This window comes from Pituophis catenifer, unplaced genomic scaffold (genome assembly GCF_029215685.1).
Source record: "Pituophis catenifer annectens isolate HBS135680 unplaced genomic scaffold, rPitCat1.0.hap2 SCAF_6, whole genome shotgun sequence".
Classification (NCBI taxonomy): domain Eukaryota; kingdom Metazoa; phylum Chordata; class Lepidosauria; order Squamata; family Colubridae; genus Pituophis; species Pituophis catenifer.
Window position 1 is genome coordinate 78,680,933 of NW_027256886.1, and position 19,569 is coordinate 78,700,501.

General features: G+C 42.8%; 1 protein-coding gene across 3 annotated transcripts in view; it reads left to right on the forward strand.

The window, feature by feature from the left end:
• Positions 1-538: 538 nt before the first annotated feature.
• The window catches only part of CTNNA3 (catenin alpha 3), a 954,378-nt gene continuing 935,347 nt past the window's right edge, over positions 539-19,569 (forward strand). For 2 of the 3 annotated variants that reach the window (XM_070945838.1, XM_070945840.1), the window contains exons 1-3: positions 539-626; positions 7,546-7,652; positions 11,643-11,835. In XM_070945838.1, coding sequence (XP_070801939.1) covers positions 7,551-7,652; positions 11,643-11,835 — 295 coding nt within the window. In that variant the 5' untranslated portion in view covers positions 539-626; positions 7,546-7,550. Of the gene's footprint in view, positions 627-7,545; positions 7,653-11,642; positions 11,836-12,366; positions 12,469-19,569 lie in introns of those variants that run through there. The other variant, XM_070945839.1, reaches the window with a different exon arrangement.

A 19,569-nucleotide genomic window follows, 5' to 3' on the forward strand; every position in this document is an offset into this window, starting at 1 on the left:
CTTCAATAACTCTCTCTCTCTCTCTCTCTCTCTCTCTCTCTCTCTCTCTCTCTCTCTCTCTCTCTCTCTCTCTCTCTCTCTCTCTTGCAATTGGATATTGTTTGATACATTCATGCTTTTGTTTATAATTGGGGAGAACAACAAAATATCCCTTATGAGCCTGCAGTGGGATGGGTGAACATTTTATTCCCAAGGCAGTGGGTGGAAACTCTATGAGTCCATGCACTGTCCTTCCGAGACTGGCCCAGTGCCATATTGTAGGAGGGAAGAAAGGAGAAAACAGAGATCTTTTTCTGGCCTGGCAAAGCCTCTTTCATCTCGATAGGTTTCCTCTCTTCCATGTAAACAAGAAGAAAGTTTTGCATGATTACTGCAGAGTTATTCCTGCCTAAGTTTATATTAGCTTGTGTAACTTTAAGGATTGCCCATCCTCCCCCTCAAACCTCCCCCCCTCTCCAGCAGCCACTATGTCCTGAAATACTCTGGAGTCTTCGCTCCCGCTTTCTGTCTGCAGATATATGATAAGCCAAGAAGTCAGCTATAATAAGTTTGCACTACTTCCAAGCCGTGGAAGAACTATCTTGGCTGGGTATTTGAATATTGAATCGGTTTGCGCCCTGAGACAGGTGAGTAATCGGCAGTTAGCATCTTTGAGCAAAATAAATGAATAAACAACAACAACAAAAAAAACAAAAACCCGAAGCAGCCCAAATTACAATGTATTGAATTTTGTGGTTGAAACAAGTTACTTTTTGTTGTTTTAATTGGTATTTAGGCAACGGGCATTGTAATAGCTTTGTGAAAGATACACCTGTTTAAGGTTTTGTTTTTTTTAAAAAAGTTTTAACTCAGGAAATGCTCTTTTTTATTGGCTTATTCATTATTCAGAGCGGAAAACGAAGTAGTTTTGTACACTGTTTTGTATTAAACTAGGTGAAAAATAGTTCTAATTCTGTTGAGAGACTTATTAGCAATGAACCCAAATAATAATTGTCTTTTTTTAAAAAAAAACTGAGTACAGAAATGTGTTCTTAGATTCATGTATATTTGTATTTCTGCGCTAGGACAAGTTTCTGTAATCGAAAGAACTAAATAGGGCACTTGCAAATGTCTTTGTTTTGTGCCACTTGTGTTGCTTCAGTCTGAGACCTTTCTAAATAACTTGTTTGTAAGAAGCAGGGGATAATGCTGACAATAATGTGAAATTGCTGGCCAAAAGTTGCAATTCTATATGTAATTGCTTGTAAATATATAGAACTGGACTATGTTCAGGCTGACAAATCATACCACATTTCTGTAGGATATGGAAACATGGAAAGGTGTGAAATGAAAGCCATCATCTCAGACTCCATGGGTAGCCTGATAGATCCATCTCCTTGGGCCTGATATCAAGTTGATTAACGTTGATCTTTTTATTAAGGCGTTAGCAATAGCAATAGCACTTAGACTTAAATACCGCTTCATAGTGCTTTTACAGCCCTCTCTAAGCGGTTTATAAAGTCAGCATATTGCCCCAAGCAATCTGGGTCCTCATTTTACCCACCTCAGAAGGCTGGAAGGTTGAGTCAACCTTGAGCCTGGTGAGATCTGATTTGGCTGACTGCCAAATTGCAGTCAGCCAGCAGTCAGCAGAAGTAGCCTGCAGTACTGCATTCTAACCACTGTGCCACCGCGGCTCTTAGGGTTTTATTAGCCTGTATTAAATCTGATGCAAAGTCATAATGAAAACTTCACTTCTTTATTTGATATAAAAAGATGTATCAATCATTTTAAAGCGTTAGATGGTACGCCAATGACGAGTGGTGCCCATCAGATATGGTCAAAAAGTCAAGATGGTGGATCTTAGAGTATTACTGGTGGAAAAACAAAAGTGAAGATGGTTGGACATAAGCGAGAGCTGCTATTGGGGTCTACTTTGTAGTGGTAAAGGTGGCGAAATATAATTATGGCGTCCACTGATAGTCACCCAGTGACCTTGTTTTAAGTGACTCAGTTCCTCCTTGGAGAGCATAATACTGAAATTCACAGTCCTTTCTTCTCTCCTATTTAACATTTACATAAGACCACTGGGTGAGGTGGGGTGAGATGTCACCAATATGCTGTTGTCACCCAATTTATATACTTCAGGCCTTTGAGTGATGCCATGGATGTCCCAGAGTCTGGAGGTTGTTCTGTCTGGATGGGATGAAATGGGCTCCAACTCAGCCCATGAAAGACTGAGTGGCTGTGGGTATTTGGACACTTTGGAGACAAGGTTCTTCCATCTCTTGTTCTGGATGGGATGGCACTGCCCGAGCCAGATCTGGTGCACAATCTGTGGCCCCTCTTGGGCTCATGGCTCCAGCTCAAAGAGCAGGTGGCAGCCATGGTTAGAAAAGCCTTTGCATATCTTCGGGTGGTGTGCCAGTTGTGCCCATACTTGCACTAGGAGGCTTTGTTCATTGTCAACTGGGACTTTGTATCCCCATGTTTCGATTACTGCAATCTGCTCTACGTGGGGTTGCTCCTGAAGAGCATCTGGAAAAATCAACTAGTGCAGAATGTGGCAGCACAACAGTGATGGGTTGCTCCCGGTTCACACCGGTTCGCAAGAACCGGTAGTAAAAATTTGTAGTAGTTCGGAGAACCGGTAATAACATTGGCTGGCCATGCCCCCGAACCGGTCCCCGGCCCGGTCGCCGCTCGCTTACCCCACCCACCTCATCAGAGGCTTTTTTTAAAAAAAAACTTTTAAAAGCATTTTTTCTACAACCTCTTTGGCTGAAAAAATGCTTTTAAAAGTAAAAAAAAAAAGCCTCTGATGATTGTGCGGCTCAGCTGGGATCGTCAGAGGCTTCTGAAAGCATTTTTTCTGCAACCTCTTTGGCTGAAAAAATGCTTTTAAAAGTAAAAAAAAAAAGCCTCTGATGATTGTGCGACTCAGCTGGGATCGTCAGAGGCTTCTGAAAGCATTTTTTCTGCAACCTCTTCGGCCGAAGAGGTTGGCGATCCCAGCTGAGTTGCCTGATCGCCAGAGGCTTTTAAAAGCATTTTTTTCTGCAACCTCTTAAGGTTGTAGAAAAAATGCTTTTAAAAGTAAAAAAAAAAAAAGTTGGCCACACCCACCCAGTCACATTACCCCCCCCCCCACCAAGCCATGCTCACAAAATAAGCCATGCCCACAGAACCAGTAGTAAAAAAATTTAGAACCCACCCCTGCAGCACAAGTAATAAATGGTGTCAAATATATGCACATGCAACACTACTACTATGTGAGTTGCATTGGTTAAGGGTTTCTGAGTGCAATTTGGGTGCTGGTTGTTCCTTTAAAACCCTACATGACTGCAAACATGTTACCTGAGCGATCTTCTTTTCCCAACAGTCCCTACCCATCCAATTTGATCCAACAGATTGGACAAGCTGCAGATCTGTCAACCAAAAAGTGTTGAATGGTGGGAAATAGGGTGAATTATTAAAAGGAAAAAGTTGTAGAAATGTTGGAATCCGGAACAGCAAGGTATGGATTTAGTAAATGTAGTAATGTAGGAGCTTGGTTAAAATAATTTTTTTATGGAGAGGCCCACTTGAAGCAACACAAACACAGTGCTTATCTGGATAGCATCAGATGAAAAATATTGGGATCAATCTAACAGGAAACAGAGGATGGGAAATAGAAGATGGGCCTTTTCTGCAGTAGCTGTGGGAAATCTTCCCATTGGAGCAGTGGTGAAATCTAAAATTTGTTACTACCGGTTCTGTGGGCGTGGCTTGGTGGGGAGGGTTAATGTGACTGGGTGGGCGTGACCAATTTTTTTTTTTTTACTTTTAAAACCATTTTTTCTACAACCTCTTCGGCGAAGAGGTTGTAAAAAAATGCTTTCAAAAGGCTCTGACAATCTCAGCTGAGTTGCCTGATCGTCAGGCAACTCAGCTTGGATCGTCAGAGCTTGGATCGTCAGAGGCATTTAAAAGAAAAAAATTTTTTTCTTTTAAATGGCTCTGACGATCCAAGCTGAGTTGCCTGATTGCTGATCAGGCAATTTAGCTGGGATCGTCAGAGCTTGGATTGTCAGAGCTATTTAAAAGAAAAAAAGCCTCTGATGATCGCGCAGCTCAGCTGGGCATGGGGGGAGGGGTTCAGGGATTTTTGCTATCAGTTCCCCGAACCATCCGCCTCCATCGCTACCGGATCGGGTGATCCGGTCCGAACCGGGAGCATTTCACCCCTGCATTGGAGATTAGAATGGCCCCAACTCTGTTGGCTTTTTGTAAGATTTTAAAAACTTGACTGTGTACCCGGGCATTGGGCTCAGAATATGTTAAGGGTCCTGGGTTATTTTTTTGGCTTTGCTGTGAGTTGCTTAACTATTTCGGCTGCTGTATGTATTTATTTTTTGCTGTTATTATTTTAAATTGTTTAAACAATTTTAGAATTTTAGAATTGTAACCCATCCTGAGTCACTTGGCTGAGATGGGCATTTATAGAAATTGAATAAACAAATCAATTAAAAAAATAATATTAAGGAGGGTTATCTTTAAGTTTGTAATGGGCAACCCTTCAGATGAGAAGCTGAAAAAGGACATGGGAGCACATATTATACCTGTCAATGGCTCTATACAGAAACTGTGTCTTTCTTTCGGACTGTACTGTAGCTAGGCAGTCTGAAGGAAGTATTTAGTAAATAGTGTTGCAGGGTGTGAGAATGTGCTTTGGAAGGAGCGTGGGTACACTGCTGGTGCCACCACAGCTCCAAGGCGTACTTTCCTTAGATCATGTGGCTTTTGTGATATCCCAAGAAGAGACAAAGCTTCTTTTAGGAGATTACAATAGATAATGACATAGGTACTGGCGTATCCCTGCTTCAAAGCATATTTCCAGCTTCAGATCTGAAGAACTACAACCCCATAAAACTCAGATATAACCTTATAAATGACAGAATAATATATATCTGTGCACACCAACTAATAGCATCAGTGTTATACGAGTATGTGCATTCATTACAGATGCAATGGTGAAAGGCACAAGAATTCTATGGAAATTGCAAAAACTGCTAAAGGCAACTAACAAGACATTAGTAATGAATTATTAAAATGCAAAAGTTGTAGAAATGTTGGAATCCAGAACGACAAGATATGGATTTAGTAAATGCAGTAATGTAAAGAGATTGGTTAAAATAATTTTATGGAGAGACCCGCTCGAAGCAACACAAACACAGTGCTTATCTGGATAGCATCGGATGGAAAATTTTGGGATCAACCTAACAGGAAGCCGAGGATGGAGAAATGTAATCAACTTGGCCAGCTAGGACACTTCAAGATGCAAAGTGTGAAACAGATCATAAATTATTGGACCAAATGGCTTTCAGAACAAGTCTTTATAAAAAGTGGTTATATGTTTCAAGGCCAATTCAGTGCTTCCCATAATGGTAAATAAATGATAGTTAAATTGAGCAGGTTAATGGTTTTATTTCTTCTATCTCTTGGAAGGCTGGCAACTTAGTTGAGTTTTCATAAAGGTTGCATCAGGCTGAAATCCAGCAGGTTCTGACAGGTTCTGGAGAACTAGTAGTGGAAATTTTGAGTAGTTCGGAGAACCGGCAAATACCACCTCTGGCTGGCCCCAGAGCGGTGTGGGAATGGAGATTTTGCAATATCCTTCCCACAGGAGTGGGGAGGGAGTGGGGATTTTGCAGTATCCTTCCCCTGGAGTGGGGAGAGAATGGAGATTTTGCAATATCCTTCCCCTGCCACGCCCACCAAGCCACGCCCACAGAACTTCGTAAATTCAAAAAATTGAATTTCACCAGTGGGCTGCATGAGTTTCTGGTAATTTAAATAAGTACTGAAACTAACTTGTAGGAGGCCAATCTCTTACCAGCTCATCGTCCAATAGATGTTTACTCTTTTGGAAGAAGCAAATCAATTCTGATTTGGCTTTTTGTGCACATCCACCTCATACTTACACTGGCCATAGGAAAAAAACATATTTGAAGTCTTGCAGAGTGTTTTATATTTTGATGTCCAAAACTAACATTGCACATACAGTACATCATTGCTAGAGACGTGTGAATTTATCATTCACATTAATTATGAATCCTCTTGCCGTTTAGTCTATGTAAACTCTCTCCAATCTGGTGCCTTCTAAATACTGATGACTTACAAGCAGTGGTGAAATCCAAATTTTTTTACTACAGGTTCTGTGGGTGTGGTTTGGTGGACGTGGCTTGGTAGGCATGGCAGGGGAAAAATATTGCAAAATCCCCATTCCCACTCCACTCCATGGGAAAGTTACTGCAAAATCTCCATTTCCTCCCAATCAGCTGGGACTCAGGAGGCAGAGAATAGATGGGGGCGGGGCCAGTCAGGGGTGGTATTTACCGGTTCTCTGAACTACTCAAAATTTCCGCTACCGGTTCTCCAGAACCTGTCAGAACCTGCTGGATTTCACCCCTGCTTACAAGCCCCTGGAGTCCCAACCGCTGTTAACAGCTTCTAGGAATTGTTGGAGCTGTGAGCAGTCAGTTCTATTCTAAAGAATTGTCTGTGGTTTCCTTCTCTTTTCAATAAATTTTAGGCACCTTTGTTCTTCGCAGTCATTGACTGATACTAAACCATGGTTAACCATGAAAAGTTAACCATGAAAAGGGAGGGGGGTGGAGACTTGAATTGCTGTATAAAATAATTCGCATTTGTTCCAATAATATAATAAAGAGAAGGGAGGGGAACTTCTGCAAAGCAAAGACTGCGATTGAAATGATCCTTGACCTGAGTAGGCAGACTGGGTAAGTATGGGTAGTGGAAATTGAGTCATGCTACCTTATGCGTTATTGCAGATTTTAAAAACTGCAGTGAAGAAATCAGACATGCTTTAGTCCCAGTTTTGATTCTACTTTTGCACGAATGTTATATTTTGACAGCTATTTAAGGAAAAACAACATCAACAACCTGGGAACAATCTTAGAACAAATAGTGATCTATATTCTGGGGAATGCTGGCAGGGGAATTCTGGGAGTCCACATCTCTTAAAGTTACCAAGCTTGAAAAACCCTGATCTGTACAGAGTGGCTTCAAATTTATTATTTTGTATTGCTTGAATTAATACAGCAGTCCTAATTATTATTATTCTTTTAAGTTCCCATTGAATGAGGATGGAATTGGTCTTTCATCTTCCTGTTCAGAGACGTATGCATTGATGGCCCACAAACATCAGCGATTGTTAATTTTTTATGGTTCTTGCCTTCTTCAAGTTTCAGAGGATGCTAATAAATTTGGCAATATGAAAACATTTGCACTTATCCCCCTAAAATTATCATAAAGCATTTTCTGACCTAATATAAAATGTCATAAAGCATATCCCGTGGTCAACTGCTGATGCTTGACTGTGCTGTACAATTCAAGGCAGATAACATCTCTCAAATATTTCCCTGAAGTTTTAAGAACTTTTTCAGTGAAGTTCATTAGAAGCTCTGTCTTTGTTGAAAGCGTATGAGGAATTTGGTAAGGAAATATGTCTGAAACAACGAGTTGTCTAGCACTACTATAAAATAAACTATCTTTCGCTTACAGGTAAAATGGCAGCAGCAGATCCTTGCCTGAACATTAAAATTGATCCTCAGAATCTACAGATTCAGACGCATACCGTGGAGAAGTTGCTGGAACCTCTCATAATTCAGGTAGACCACGTCAAGAGGAAAGTGGGTTGTGGGATGCGAAATGAAACATGGAACATTTTTCATTTATTTTATTTATTTTTTTCATTTTATCTCGAATTTATATACCGCACCTTCTCCCGAGGGACTCAGGGCGGTGTACAGCCAGATAAAAACATACAATATAAACATTAAAAACAGTTAAAAGGATATATATTAATTTGGCTCCAATTTAAGATAACAAACCAATTAAAAATAAAAAAAATATTAAAAATATGTTAAGCCAGCCCAGCTTGCTGAAAAAAGAAAGTTTTAAGGGCACGGCGGAAGACACCGAGGTCTTGGCTCCTCCTTATCTCTGGGGGCAGCTGATTCCAGAGGGTAGGTGCCCCCACAGAGAAGGCCCTCCCCGTGGGGGTCACCAGCCTACATTGTTTGGCTGATGGCACCCCAAGGAGGCCCTCTCTGTGGGAGCGCACAGGTCGGTGGGAGGTCGTCATATAATCCTGTTATATGTTGTATTATTTCTATTAAAATTACTTCCCACAAAAATATGAATAATCATGAATAATTTCATGTGTCACTGAAATTTAATAGATTTACCCTGGATAGTTACTTTTATTGTGTTTAAAACCTTCTGTCTTCCGTCCATATTGCCAAGAAATTGGCTTCTTTCTTCTTTAGATGAGGCCATTTTAAAAGTCATTATATCTGCAGAGGCAGACCACCTGACCCACTACAAAAACTGCTGTTTTAATCTGTTTGCCAGCAACTTCCCAATATAGAGCATTCCGCATGCCTTTCCCATAGGATAATTTTTAAAATATAGTTTAATCCTTGCAGGAACTGCTATGTTTATTATGCCTCTGGCTGTTATAAATGCGTTTCTTTCCAAAGCATTTCAATCTTCTCATGCAGTTCTCAGCGTACACTTAAAAAGCTTGATTTATTTTCAGCCTCAATTTTGTTTTATTCAGACATGCTGATGAATTAGAAAACTAGTTTGCATGGATGTTTATCCTCTTGACATATTTTCATTATATAATTTCACATGTTACAAGCAGTGGTGGGTTTCACATAATCTTACCACCAGTTCACTGCGCATGCCATGCGTGCTTTGCATGTGCGCCTTCTGTGCATGCGCCTGGCCTTCAGCGCATGCACTTTGCTCTCTCTCGCGCCTTTCACACATGCGCCTGGTCTCAAAAACGTGGCTAAATAGGCCTTCTTTACGCTGGGGTGGGTGGGCGGGCCCAGCTGCGATCTCTGCTACCGGTTCGCTAGAACCGGTACGAACTGGCTGAATACCACCACTGGTTCCAAGGTAAAAGGGGAATCCTAACTTGTAACGATGCAATGATAAATTACATGTTGATGTTTGATAACTCCCATAATTTTAAACAGCAATTACATTATTGAAACAAAGCAGCAGAGTTTTTAAAAAGTGAGATATAATGAGGGTTATGGAGGAAAATGTCCATAACTCCCTGTGCTGTATTTCAGGACAGTTGTGAATGTGCTATTTTATTAAAATAATATTTCACTTCTCTCCAACAGTTCTCACACCTCGGATATTAAAAAAATGTAGTTTCATTAAAAGAGACTCTTAAAATGAAAAACCGTATTTCCCTTTCACTTAGCATAGCAGAGGAAAAGGTTTTAATAATCAGTGAATAACTTTAAAGTTGTCTTGGGAATCAAAATTAAACTTTAAATAGATCACAGGTGCCACCACCTCTTGCATCATTAATTCAGTGGAATAATTTATGGGCAATTCCCTGTTCCTGTACCCTGGCTGCATTCACACATCACACAAAGCTATAAAGCGGCTCCTTAATATTTGGCTGGACTTTTTGGAGTTTGGAAACCATGGTTTGAGACAGTGCTTCCCCACACTGTGTAAATTACCTAAATCAGGTAAAATTATTTTTTCTTTGGGTAATCACAAGTACTCTTTACCCAATTACAACAGGAACAGCTAAAGTGACTAAAAGTGTTCTATTGCATTGGGTAAAAAGGACTTTCTGATAAGTAATTTGGGGGAAAGGCAGAGGTGGTATTCAGCCGGTTCGTATCAGTTCGGGCGAACCGGTAGCGGAGATCGTGGGCGGGCCCACCCACCGCCGCCGCCGCCGCCGCTGCCACCGCCGCCACTCTATTTTGTCCTATTTAAGCACATTTTCGAGGCTGGGCACATGCACGGAAGGCGCACGAGCGAGCAAAGCGCATGCGCGGAAGGCCAGAGGCATGCGCGGAAAGCAAACCGGTGGTACGAATATTCGAAACCCACCACTGGGCAAAGGATGTAAAATGTTTGGGAAACCCTGGTTTAAGGCTTAGAATTCCATGTGGATCAACATCTTCATAAATGATTTAGATGAGAGAATAGAGGAGGATTTCATCAAATTTTGCAGGTGACACTAAACTGAGAGGAATAGCCAACACTCCAGAAGATAGGCTCAAGATCCAGATGGATCTTGATAGGCTTGAACCCTGGGCCCTATCTAACAAAATGAAATTCAGTGTAGAGAAAAGTAAGATTTTACACTTAGGAAAGAAAAATCAAATGTACAGGCACAGATTAGGTGAAACCTGGCTCAATAGCAGCAACTGTGAGTGGGATCTTGGAGTCCTAATGGACAATAAAATATGAGCCAGCAGTGTGTGGCAGAGCCAAAAAAGCCAACAGAATCCTAGGTTGCATTAACAGTGGGACAGAATCAAGATCACGTGAAGTAGTAGTACCACTTTATAAAGCACTTTATAAAACAACGGATGGAAACTAATCAAGGAGAGAAGCAACCTACAATTGAGGAGAAACTTCTTAACAGTGAGGACAATTAACCAGTGGAACAGCTTTGCCTTCAGACGTTGCGAGCGCTCCATCACTGGAGGCTTTTAAGAAGAGACTGGACAGTCACTTGTCTGAAATAGTATAGGATCTCTTGCTTGAGCAGGGTGCTGGACTAGAAGTTCTCCAAGGTCTCTTCCAGCTCTATTCCGATTCAAAGCTTTAGTAAGACCATACTTAGAATATTGCATCCAATTTTGGTCACCATATTATAAAAAAGATATAGAGACTCTGGAAAGAGAGCAATAGAGGTGATTAGGGGGCTGTAGGCTAAAATATATGAAGAATACATACCCATTGCAGGAACTGGGTATGTCTAGTCTAGTGAAAAGAAGGATTAAAGATGACATGATAGTAGTGTTGCACTATGTGAGGGGCTGCCAGAAAGAAGAGGGGGTCAACCTATTTTCCAAAACACCAGAAAGCAGGACAAGAAACAATGAATGGAAAATAATCAAAGAGAGAAGCAGCTTAGAACTAAGGAGAAACTTCCTTACTTCAGTGGTAACAATAACAGCGGGAACAACTAACCACTGGAACTAACCACTTGCCTTTAGAAGTTGTGGGTGCTTCATCACTGGAGGTTTTTAAGAAGAGACTGGACAGCCACTTGTCTGGAATGGAATAAAGTCTCTTGCTTGAGCAGGGTGTTGGATAAGAAGATCTCTAAAGTCCCTTCCAATTCTGTTATTATTCTGTTAAGATTTATTTTGAAATATCCAGGAACACGGTTAAGCAAAGCATGGCTTAACACAAGATATGTTGATTTCTGAAATAACCCCCTGTTCATTCTATGCAGTGGTGGGTTGCCCCCAGTTCGGACCGGTTCGCAAGAACCGATAGTAAAACTGGCGGGAGGCTCCGCCCACTGCCCCGGATGTCATCATCGGTGATCTGCGCATGCGCAGAAATAAGGTGCGTGCACGAGTGAAGCGAGTGCGCATGTGCGATCCCGTTGCGAACCAGTAGTAAAGGTAAGTAGAACCCACCCCTGCCTGATTCTATGTGGATATGTCACTGTTATATGCTGACATTGCATGCCGTGGTCCTTAAGTTGGAGCTTACTCACTGCTGGTATCTCAGCACTTCTTTATTTGATACAGACCCAGGGTGACATGTTTAACTGCAGAAATGAAGATGTGGGTCTTCCCTTTATGTTTTAGGTGACCACATTAATGAATTGCCCCCAGAATCCTTCTGGCAAGAGAAAAGGATGTTCTAAAAGAGCTCGTGTAATTCTTGCTTCTGTGGAAGAAGCTACTTGGAACTTGCTGGATAAAGGGGAGAAAATTGCCAAAGAGGCTCCTGTCCTTATGGAAGAACTGAATGCTGCTCTCCACGAGGTTCGCAAAGAAAGTAAGCCTGCGGTTACTCAGACAATGATATCACTGCTTCAACAGCTGCATCTTTTTTATTTTTTTTACCCCTTCCAATAATGTGTGTTTTATGACCTCTGTTTTGTTCCCCAGGATGATTTTTTTACAAAAAATTTTCAGGTCCCAAAATAATAGAGACCTCTGCCTGTCTGTTTGATATTTGCTCTTCTCTGTTTAGCCAAACTTGCTAGCAGATCAGATTTGCCCTATAAAGGGGAAGATCACCAGCTAACCCAGGAAACGCATCTGGATCCCTGTTTCTAGATCCTGAGTGCAAAGATCAGATCAGTTGCAGGGAATTTTTGGACCGATGTTATGAAATAAAGGGACGTGCTGTACATCAATCTAACAGCATGTATTTATTTAGGCTCCCCACCCCCTTTTTTAAAAAAATCAAAATCATTTCCTAATTTACTTTTACTACATAAGGATTCAGTACTTAATTTTACAATATAGGTACAGTGGACGGTTGCCCCCGGTTCGCACCGGTTTGCAAGAATCAGTAGTAAAACCGGCGGGAGGCCCCGCCCACCGCTCCGGATGTCGTCATCGGTGATCTGTGCATGCGCAGAAGCTTCTGTGCGCACGATCCCATTACGAACCGGTAGTAAAGGTAAGTAGAACCCACCTCTGTATAGGTAGTCCTCAACTTAAGACCGGCCTCTTAGTGACCATTCAAAGTGGACCTACCCTGAGACTAGTTATGACCTCGCTGCAGGGGTGGGCTGCTGGGGGTTCACAGAGGTTCACGAGAACCTCTAGCTAAGATTCTGTGCAGTTTGGAGAACCCCCAAATCCCACTCCTGGCTGGCCCTGCCCACCCCGCCCTTCCCAAGAGTCCCCACATGGCCTGTTTTGGATGCAGGTAAGTGCAGGGCGGGTGTGGAGGCTTGGGGAGAGTGAAAAATGGGCCTACTGGAAGTTCGGGAAGTTTCCAGCCTTCCCGAACTTCCGGTAGGCCCATTCCTGAGGCTCCAGAGGGCCTCTGGAGCCTGGGGAGACCATTTTCGCCTTCCCGGAGGCTCGAAGGAAGCCTCCGGAGCCTGGTGAGGGCAAAAACACCCCCCCTTGCCACCATATTGCAGGAGGCTGACTAGGCTACACCCACCATGGCCACACCCACCCAGCAACCGTACAGAGAACCCCTTGCTAAAATTTTTGAAGCCCACCCCTGCCTGGCTGGATTCAACATTCCAATGGTTGCCCCCTCCCCTGCAGTCACATAACCAAACTTCAGCCACTCAACGGCATTTGTTTAACAGGCAAAGCAATTGTTGTATCAATTGCTGCAAAAAAAGTTTGTAAAATCGAGTCGGTCACATGACCGGCTCCTTTTCCAACCATCATGATTTTACAACTGTGATAGGCAGCGCTCAATTATGGTCATCAATCAAATATTGCCTGTATACACCAGTGTGCTTAATTTATGGGCTCTGGTACAAAGCAGATGAAGAACAGGAAATGGGAAAAAATAATACGGGTGTTCATTCTAGTATTTGCCCAATGTCAGGGCATCCTTGTGTGTGTGTGTGTGTGTGTGTTTGTGTGTGATTGTGTGTGTGAAAAGTCAAGATGGCAGCAGCAGTTGTGCAATCAAAGATCATCCTCCTTTTATAATATATCATACAATCTTTTTCATGTTGTTTTAAAAATGCTTTACGATTTACTACCCTTACTATTTGCTAATCTTATTTCATAGCATAAATTCTTGGTTATACTCCAGTCTAGAGAAGTAAGTTCTTCATAATATTTTCTCAGGTTTGACCTCCGAGGTCTCTTCTAGCCCTTTGATTCTACTGTATGTATGTCTTGAGATTAGCCCCTTTTTCGGGTTTGCCTTTTATTCCCCCCCCCCAAAGAAAATATGGTCACTATAATTATGAGGCCTGTTTACAGAATCTCTGGAGTCATCTTGTTGCAGTACTTAAAGCTGCAAAATTTGAAAGTGGAATATTTATCCTCTACTAGTGAAATGCAAGGGATGCAGTGGCTCAGTGGCTAAGATGCTGAGCTTGTTGATCGAAAGGTCAGCAGTTCAGCGGTTCGAATCCCTAGTGCCGCATAACAGCGGCACTAGGGATTCCCGTTACTTGTCCCAGCTTCTGCCAACCTAGCAGTTCGAAAGCACATAAAAAATGCAAGTAGAAAAATAGGGACCACCTTTGGTGGGAAGGTAACAGCGTTCCGTGCGCCTTTGGCGTTTAGTCATGCCGGCCACATGACCACGGAGACGTCTTCGGACAGCGCTGGCTCTTCGGCTTTGAAACGGAGATGAGCACCGCCCCCTAGAGTCGGGAACGACTAGCACATATGTGTGAGGGGAACTTTTACCTTTTTACTAGTGAAATGCTTCTTTATGGCAACAGCCATTGAAAAAAAAACCATCTTTAACAGATTGAGGGACTCACAACATCTTGTGCCTGGTGTGATCCAAAGGTAAATGACTCCGATGTAGAGATGACAATATTGCTAGATGTAAATTTTCCATTTGGATTCTCATACTAGTGTTTCATTGTTGTTGAACTAGATGTTTAATTACTGTACAGGCAGAAGAGGATTGGAACAGATTCCCAGGATAATCACTAGTGCATTTCTGAGCTAGGACTGTTCAAGCATAGCTGGGATACTTGGCATTTATTTCCATAAATAAATGCCTATATATGGGCTTGGAGATGGCAGCTGTGGCTTGGGTTCCACCTCTTGCCTTGCCAAGTTTGCATGTAGTTCTTTGCTATCATATCTCAAGAGAACCCTTAGATAAACTTTAACTCCCAAATGCCATCATGGCTTAGGAACAAATTTAGGATACTTTGGCTGCTGTTTTGTTCCTGATCCACAGAGAAATCAGAGCATTGGGATTGGATGCTTTAATGGAAAATGCAGGTAAAACAACCGTCCCTGGATAAACTGTGGTGTGTCTGTACTTGTAACATGCATATATGGGGCTCCTACCAAACAATCTCTCTAACTTGGTAGAAACATCACATGAGTTTCTCCCTAACATTGGCATGACAGGTAGTCCTCAATCTACAACCATTCCTTTACTGAGTATTCAAAGTTACAACGGCATTGAAAAAAGTAATTATGACCATTTTTCACTCTTGTGACTATTGCATGTGACACCCCCCTCCCGGTCACATGATCAAAATTTGAATGCTTGACAACTGGCATGTGCTTATAACCCAGGGTCATGCGATCAGCTTTTGCGACTTTCTGACAAGCCAAGTCGATGGGGAAGCCAGAGTCTCATAACAACCATGTTGCTAACTAAATGGGTCACTGCAAAACCTGCAGTGACTCATTCAATGCGGCAAGAAAAGTCGTAAAATAGGGCTAAACTCACTTAATAACTGTCTTGCCTAGCAATGGTAAGTTTGGGCTTAATTGTGGTCATAAGTTGAGGATCTCCTGTATTGATTTGAAAGAATGGGGAGTGGGAGTGCTGTGTTTCAGTATAGCTGATTCCCTCTTCTCCAATCTTATTTTTCTAGCATCCTGATATTATGGGGGGCTCATCCATATGTATATATTCTGTGTATCAGTGGTGGGTTGCTCCCGGTTCGCACCGGTTCGGGAGAACCGGTAGTAGCCACGGCGCGAGGCTCCACCCACCCGCCTGGAAATAATCAAATACGCTCTGCGCATGCACATAAGTGGTGCGTGCACAAGCAAAGCGAGCATGCGTGCGCAAGCGAATGGGTAGCAAAGGTAAGTAAAACCCACCACTGCTGTATATGGATTCTTCTAGGTATTGAAGAAACTGAAGCTTCACTTCTTTATTCTCCTATGTCTGAGGAGCAGTAGATCTTAACAGCGTGATTGGCTTCCATTCATTCAGGGCTCTCAAGCTGCTAATACTGTACATAGCTTTCCTGCTCCGCAGTGCTCGTTTCACCCACACATAACGGAAACCACAACAGGAATGAAAGAATGATTCTGTTTAAAGAACATGGGAATTCTGCTAATCTCAGTCTACCAAATAACATACTTAGAATGTTACGCTGGAATTGTACTTGATCACAAGCAGAATAAAATAAAACTGTGCAACATGGCTGATGAAAAGACAAAATGGTGGTTAGTGTGTAGTTTGTTCAGTGGAAAGGATCTGTGTACCAAAAATATATATTTTTTCTCCACAAATGGAAAATCCTGAAAGCTCATGCTTGCCTGAAGAAAGAAATGTTTTATTTAGGAAATAACCTAGTGATAGCAAAGCCTGAGTTTCTTATGGGCTCGCTCCCAGCTTCTTACTACAGCTTGAAGATGTCCTGCTTCCCATTTGGGCATGTCAAAAGCAGTCCACTTTTCTGGCAGACTGATTCTGGCCCAAGGTATTTTGGCATGAAAATAGTTTTGGTGGGAAAATGGAAGATCTCCCATTCAGACAATCCATGGCACAGGGAAGAGAAAGCTTGAAGTCCTTTTTTTCATTTTCAATTTTAAATAGATTAGCCAGCCCATGGATTGGGAGGAAATGAGGCTGGGAAATCAACCCAAAAATGAGCATCTGAGTTGCCCAGAGATGTCTGCAGGGTATGGTATATTATCCATAAAGTCAGATGCCAGTCATATACATAAAAAACAGGTGCACCCACCATCTTGATGTTTTTGACCAATCTTTGTAGACAACTCTGTGGGCTTCTTTATATTCTCTCTATTCTTGAGGAAGGCTTGAGCTGGAAGCAGGGGTGAAATCCAGCAGGTTCTGACAGGTTCTGGAGAACTGGCAGCGGAAATTTTGAACAGTTCGGAGAACCGGTAGTGGAAATTTTGAGCAGTTCGGAGAACCGGCAAATACCACCTCTGGCTGTCTCCAGAGTGGGGTGGGAATGGAAATTTTGCAATATCCCCTCCCCCCCGGAGTGGGGAGAGAATGGGGATTTTGTAGTATCCTTCCCCCAGGAGTGGGGAGGGAATGAAGATTTTGCAGTATCCTTCCCCTGGAGTGGTGTGGGAATGGAGTTTTTTCAGTATCCTTCCCCTGCCATGCCCACCAAGCCACGCCCACCAAGCCACACCACGCCCACCAAGCAACGCCCACAGAACCGGTAGTAAAAAAATTCGGATTTCACCCCTGGCTGGAAGTTAAATTTTTAAGATGCCGCTCTGCTAACAGTACTCCGTGTGCCTTGTACATTTCAAAACTGCTTACAAGACTTGGCAATTATAGATAGATATGAGAAAATCATTTTCTTGAAGCACAAACTGTAACTCTACCTTTTCTTCTTCAAGGCAGTCCAGTCGTGGCTCTCAAGACTTGGCTAACAACCCATCCTCCACCCAATGATTGGGATCTGTGGCTGATATTAGGCTCGGCTGTGTTTACAGCCATGATGCATGGCTTATTGGCATTCTGTACAAATGATTTGTGTGTTTTTACAAGGATGCCTGTAGTTGAATGAGCTAAAGGGGGAATGCATTGTAAATTATGAATAGAAGGAGCAGGCTAGGGCAAGCAAGAGAGTGGCCTGGTTCAAACAGCTCTCCAGATCATTCCCTAGAATATATTCAAAGACAGTGATGGTGCAGCAAGGTTAATTTTAGATACATGACTCCTTCACCCAGCTATGTGTATTATTTCAAGTGTAAAACACAGTGCTAAAATTTTACGCCTCTCCAGTTTACCACTGTTCTATGTTTTCATTCTGTTATATTAAAGCAGAAAAAAAGGAAAAAGGAAGAGAAACCAAATTTAATATAAGAAGGAAATGCTGTGACCTTCTTTTGAATTTAGGAATAACATTACGTTTTTCTACTTCTTCTTAGACACATAGCATATGATCTTGGGCATAGGTACTGTAAGTAAATGGTTGTTTTGTTATAGGAAATAATTATTTCTTAAAAGTAAAAAAAAAGAATAAAGGGTTTAGGGAATTCTTTTCAATCCTTTATCAGTAGTGGTCAAAGGAGGAGTCTGTATTTTCGTTTGGGTAAGGGAGTAATAATTTGTGACTCTGTGTGTATCTGTATGCCTCTAACTACACCTTTAATCAGGGTAATATACAGTAGTGGGATTCAAATTTTTTTTACTACCAGTTCTGTGGGTGTGGCTTGATAGGCGTGGTGTGGCTTGGTGAGCATGGCAGGGGAAGGATACTGCAAAATCCCCATTCCCTCCCCAGTCCTGGGGGAAGGATACTGCAAAATACCCATTCCCTCCCCACCCCACCTGCTTTCCAGCTCCGTTCTCCTGTGGAGGGCAGCAAAAGAAGACCCAGCCAATCAGCTGGGAGGCTGGGAGGCAGCGAATAGATTGGGGGTGGGGCCAGCCAGAGGTGGTATTTGCCGGTTCTCCGAACTACTCAAAATTTCCGCTATCGGTTCCCCAGAACCGGTCTGAACCAGCTGAACATCACCTCTGAATAGATATCATTTGCCCTTTGTTTTTCTGTATGTTCACTGGGAGGTATGGGGCAAATTTCATATACTCTGCTTTGGATCTTAGGTCCAGGTGGGGAGGGATTAGAATGGAGCAGCCAGCAACATTGTGAGCTACTGCCTGAATGATTCTCCCATGGAGTTGGGTTGGGGGAACTGTTTTCTGGATTCTTTTTCCTGTTACAGTTCAATCCAGTCTACTTTGAAGCTGGGTCTTCCTTTTCAGAGCTTCTCACCTACAACACTTGGTCCTTGGTCTTTTTAAGTTTGGAGCATTGTTTCCAATATCTTTATTGATTGGGAAAAAAACCACATGTATATCAGTGGTGGGTTTCAAAAATTTTTACTACCGGTTCTGTGGGTATGGCTTGGTGGGCGTGGCTTGGTGGGTGTGGCAGGGGAAGGATACTATAAAATCTCCATTCCCTCCCCAATCCAGGGGAAGGTTACTGCAAAATCCCCATTTCCTCCCGATCAGCTGGGACTTGGGAGGCAGAGAATAGATGTGGGCGGGGCCAGTCAGAATTTTTACTACCGGTTCTCTAAACTACTCAAAATTTCTGCTATTGGTTCTCCAGAACTGGTCAGAACCTGCTGAAACCCACCTCTGATGTATATGTATGTGCCTATCCAGCAGCAATTGGGTATGATCGGGGTGGGCTTCAGAAATTTTAGTAAGAGATTCTCTGCCTGGATTCTCTGCATGGCCGTGGTGGGTGTGGCCTAGTTGGCTTCCTGCACCACGGCGGGGGGGGGGGCATTTTTGCCCTCCATGGGCTCCAGAGGCTTTCCTTGAGCATCTGGGAGGGCAAATACGGCCTCCGCAGGATCTGGAGCCCCTCTGGAGGCCGGAAATGGGCCAGTTTCGGGCCTTCCCAAACTTCTGGTAGGCCTGTTTTTACCCTCCCTGAGCCTCCGCATGTAGCCTGCACTTACCTGCATCCAAAACGGGCCAATTGGGGACTCCTGGGAGGGGCGGGGTGGGCGGGGCCAGCCAGGAGTGGGATTTGGGGGTTCTCCGAACTGCACAGAATCTTAGCTAGAGGTTCTCCCGAACCCCAGCAGCCCACCCCTGGGTATGATCAAAGAAAAGATACTGCAGTCTCAGCAATGACCTCATCATGTCTGCAGAGCATAGATTTGTTTGCTCTTTTCTCATCTCTGCTTATTTGGGGGCACTCAGGATTGGGGGTCCAAGATCAGATGCAGTGCAGCTAATACTGAAGGACTTTTGATAGTTTTCTTTCAATCTGACCAGCTAAATATCCCATGTTGCCATGCTTATTTTTGACCTACATTGTGACAGAAATAAAATAGAGATTGAACTGGATTGTTG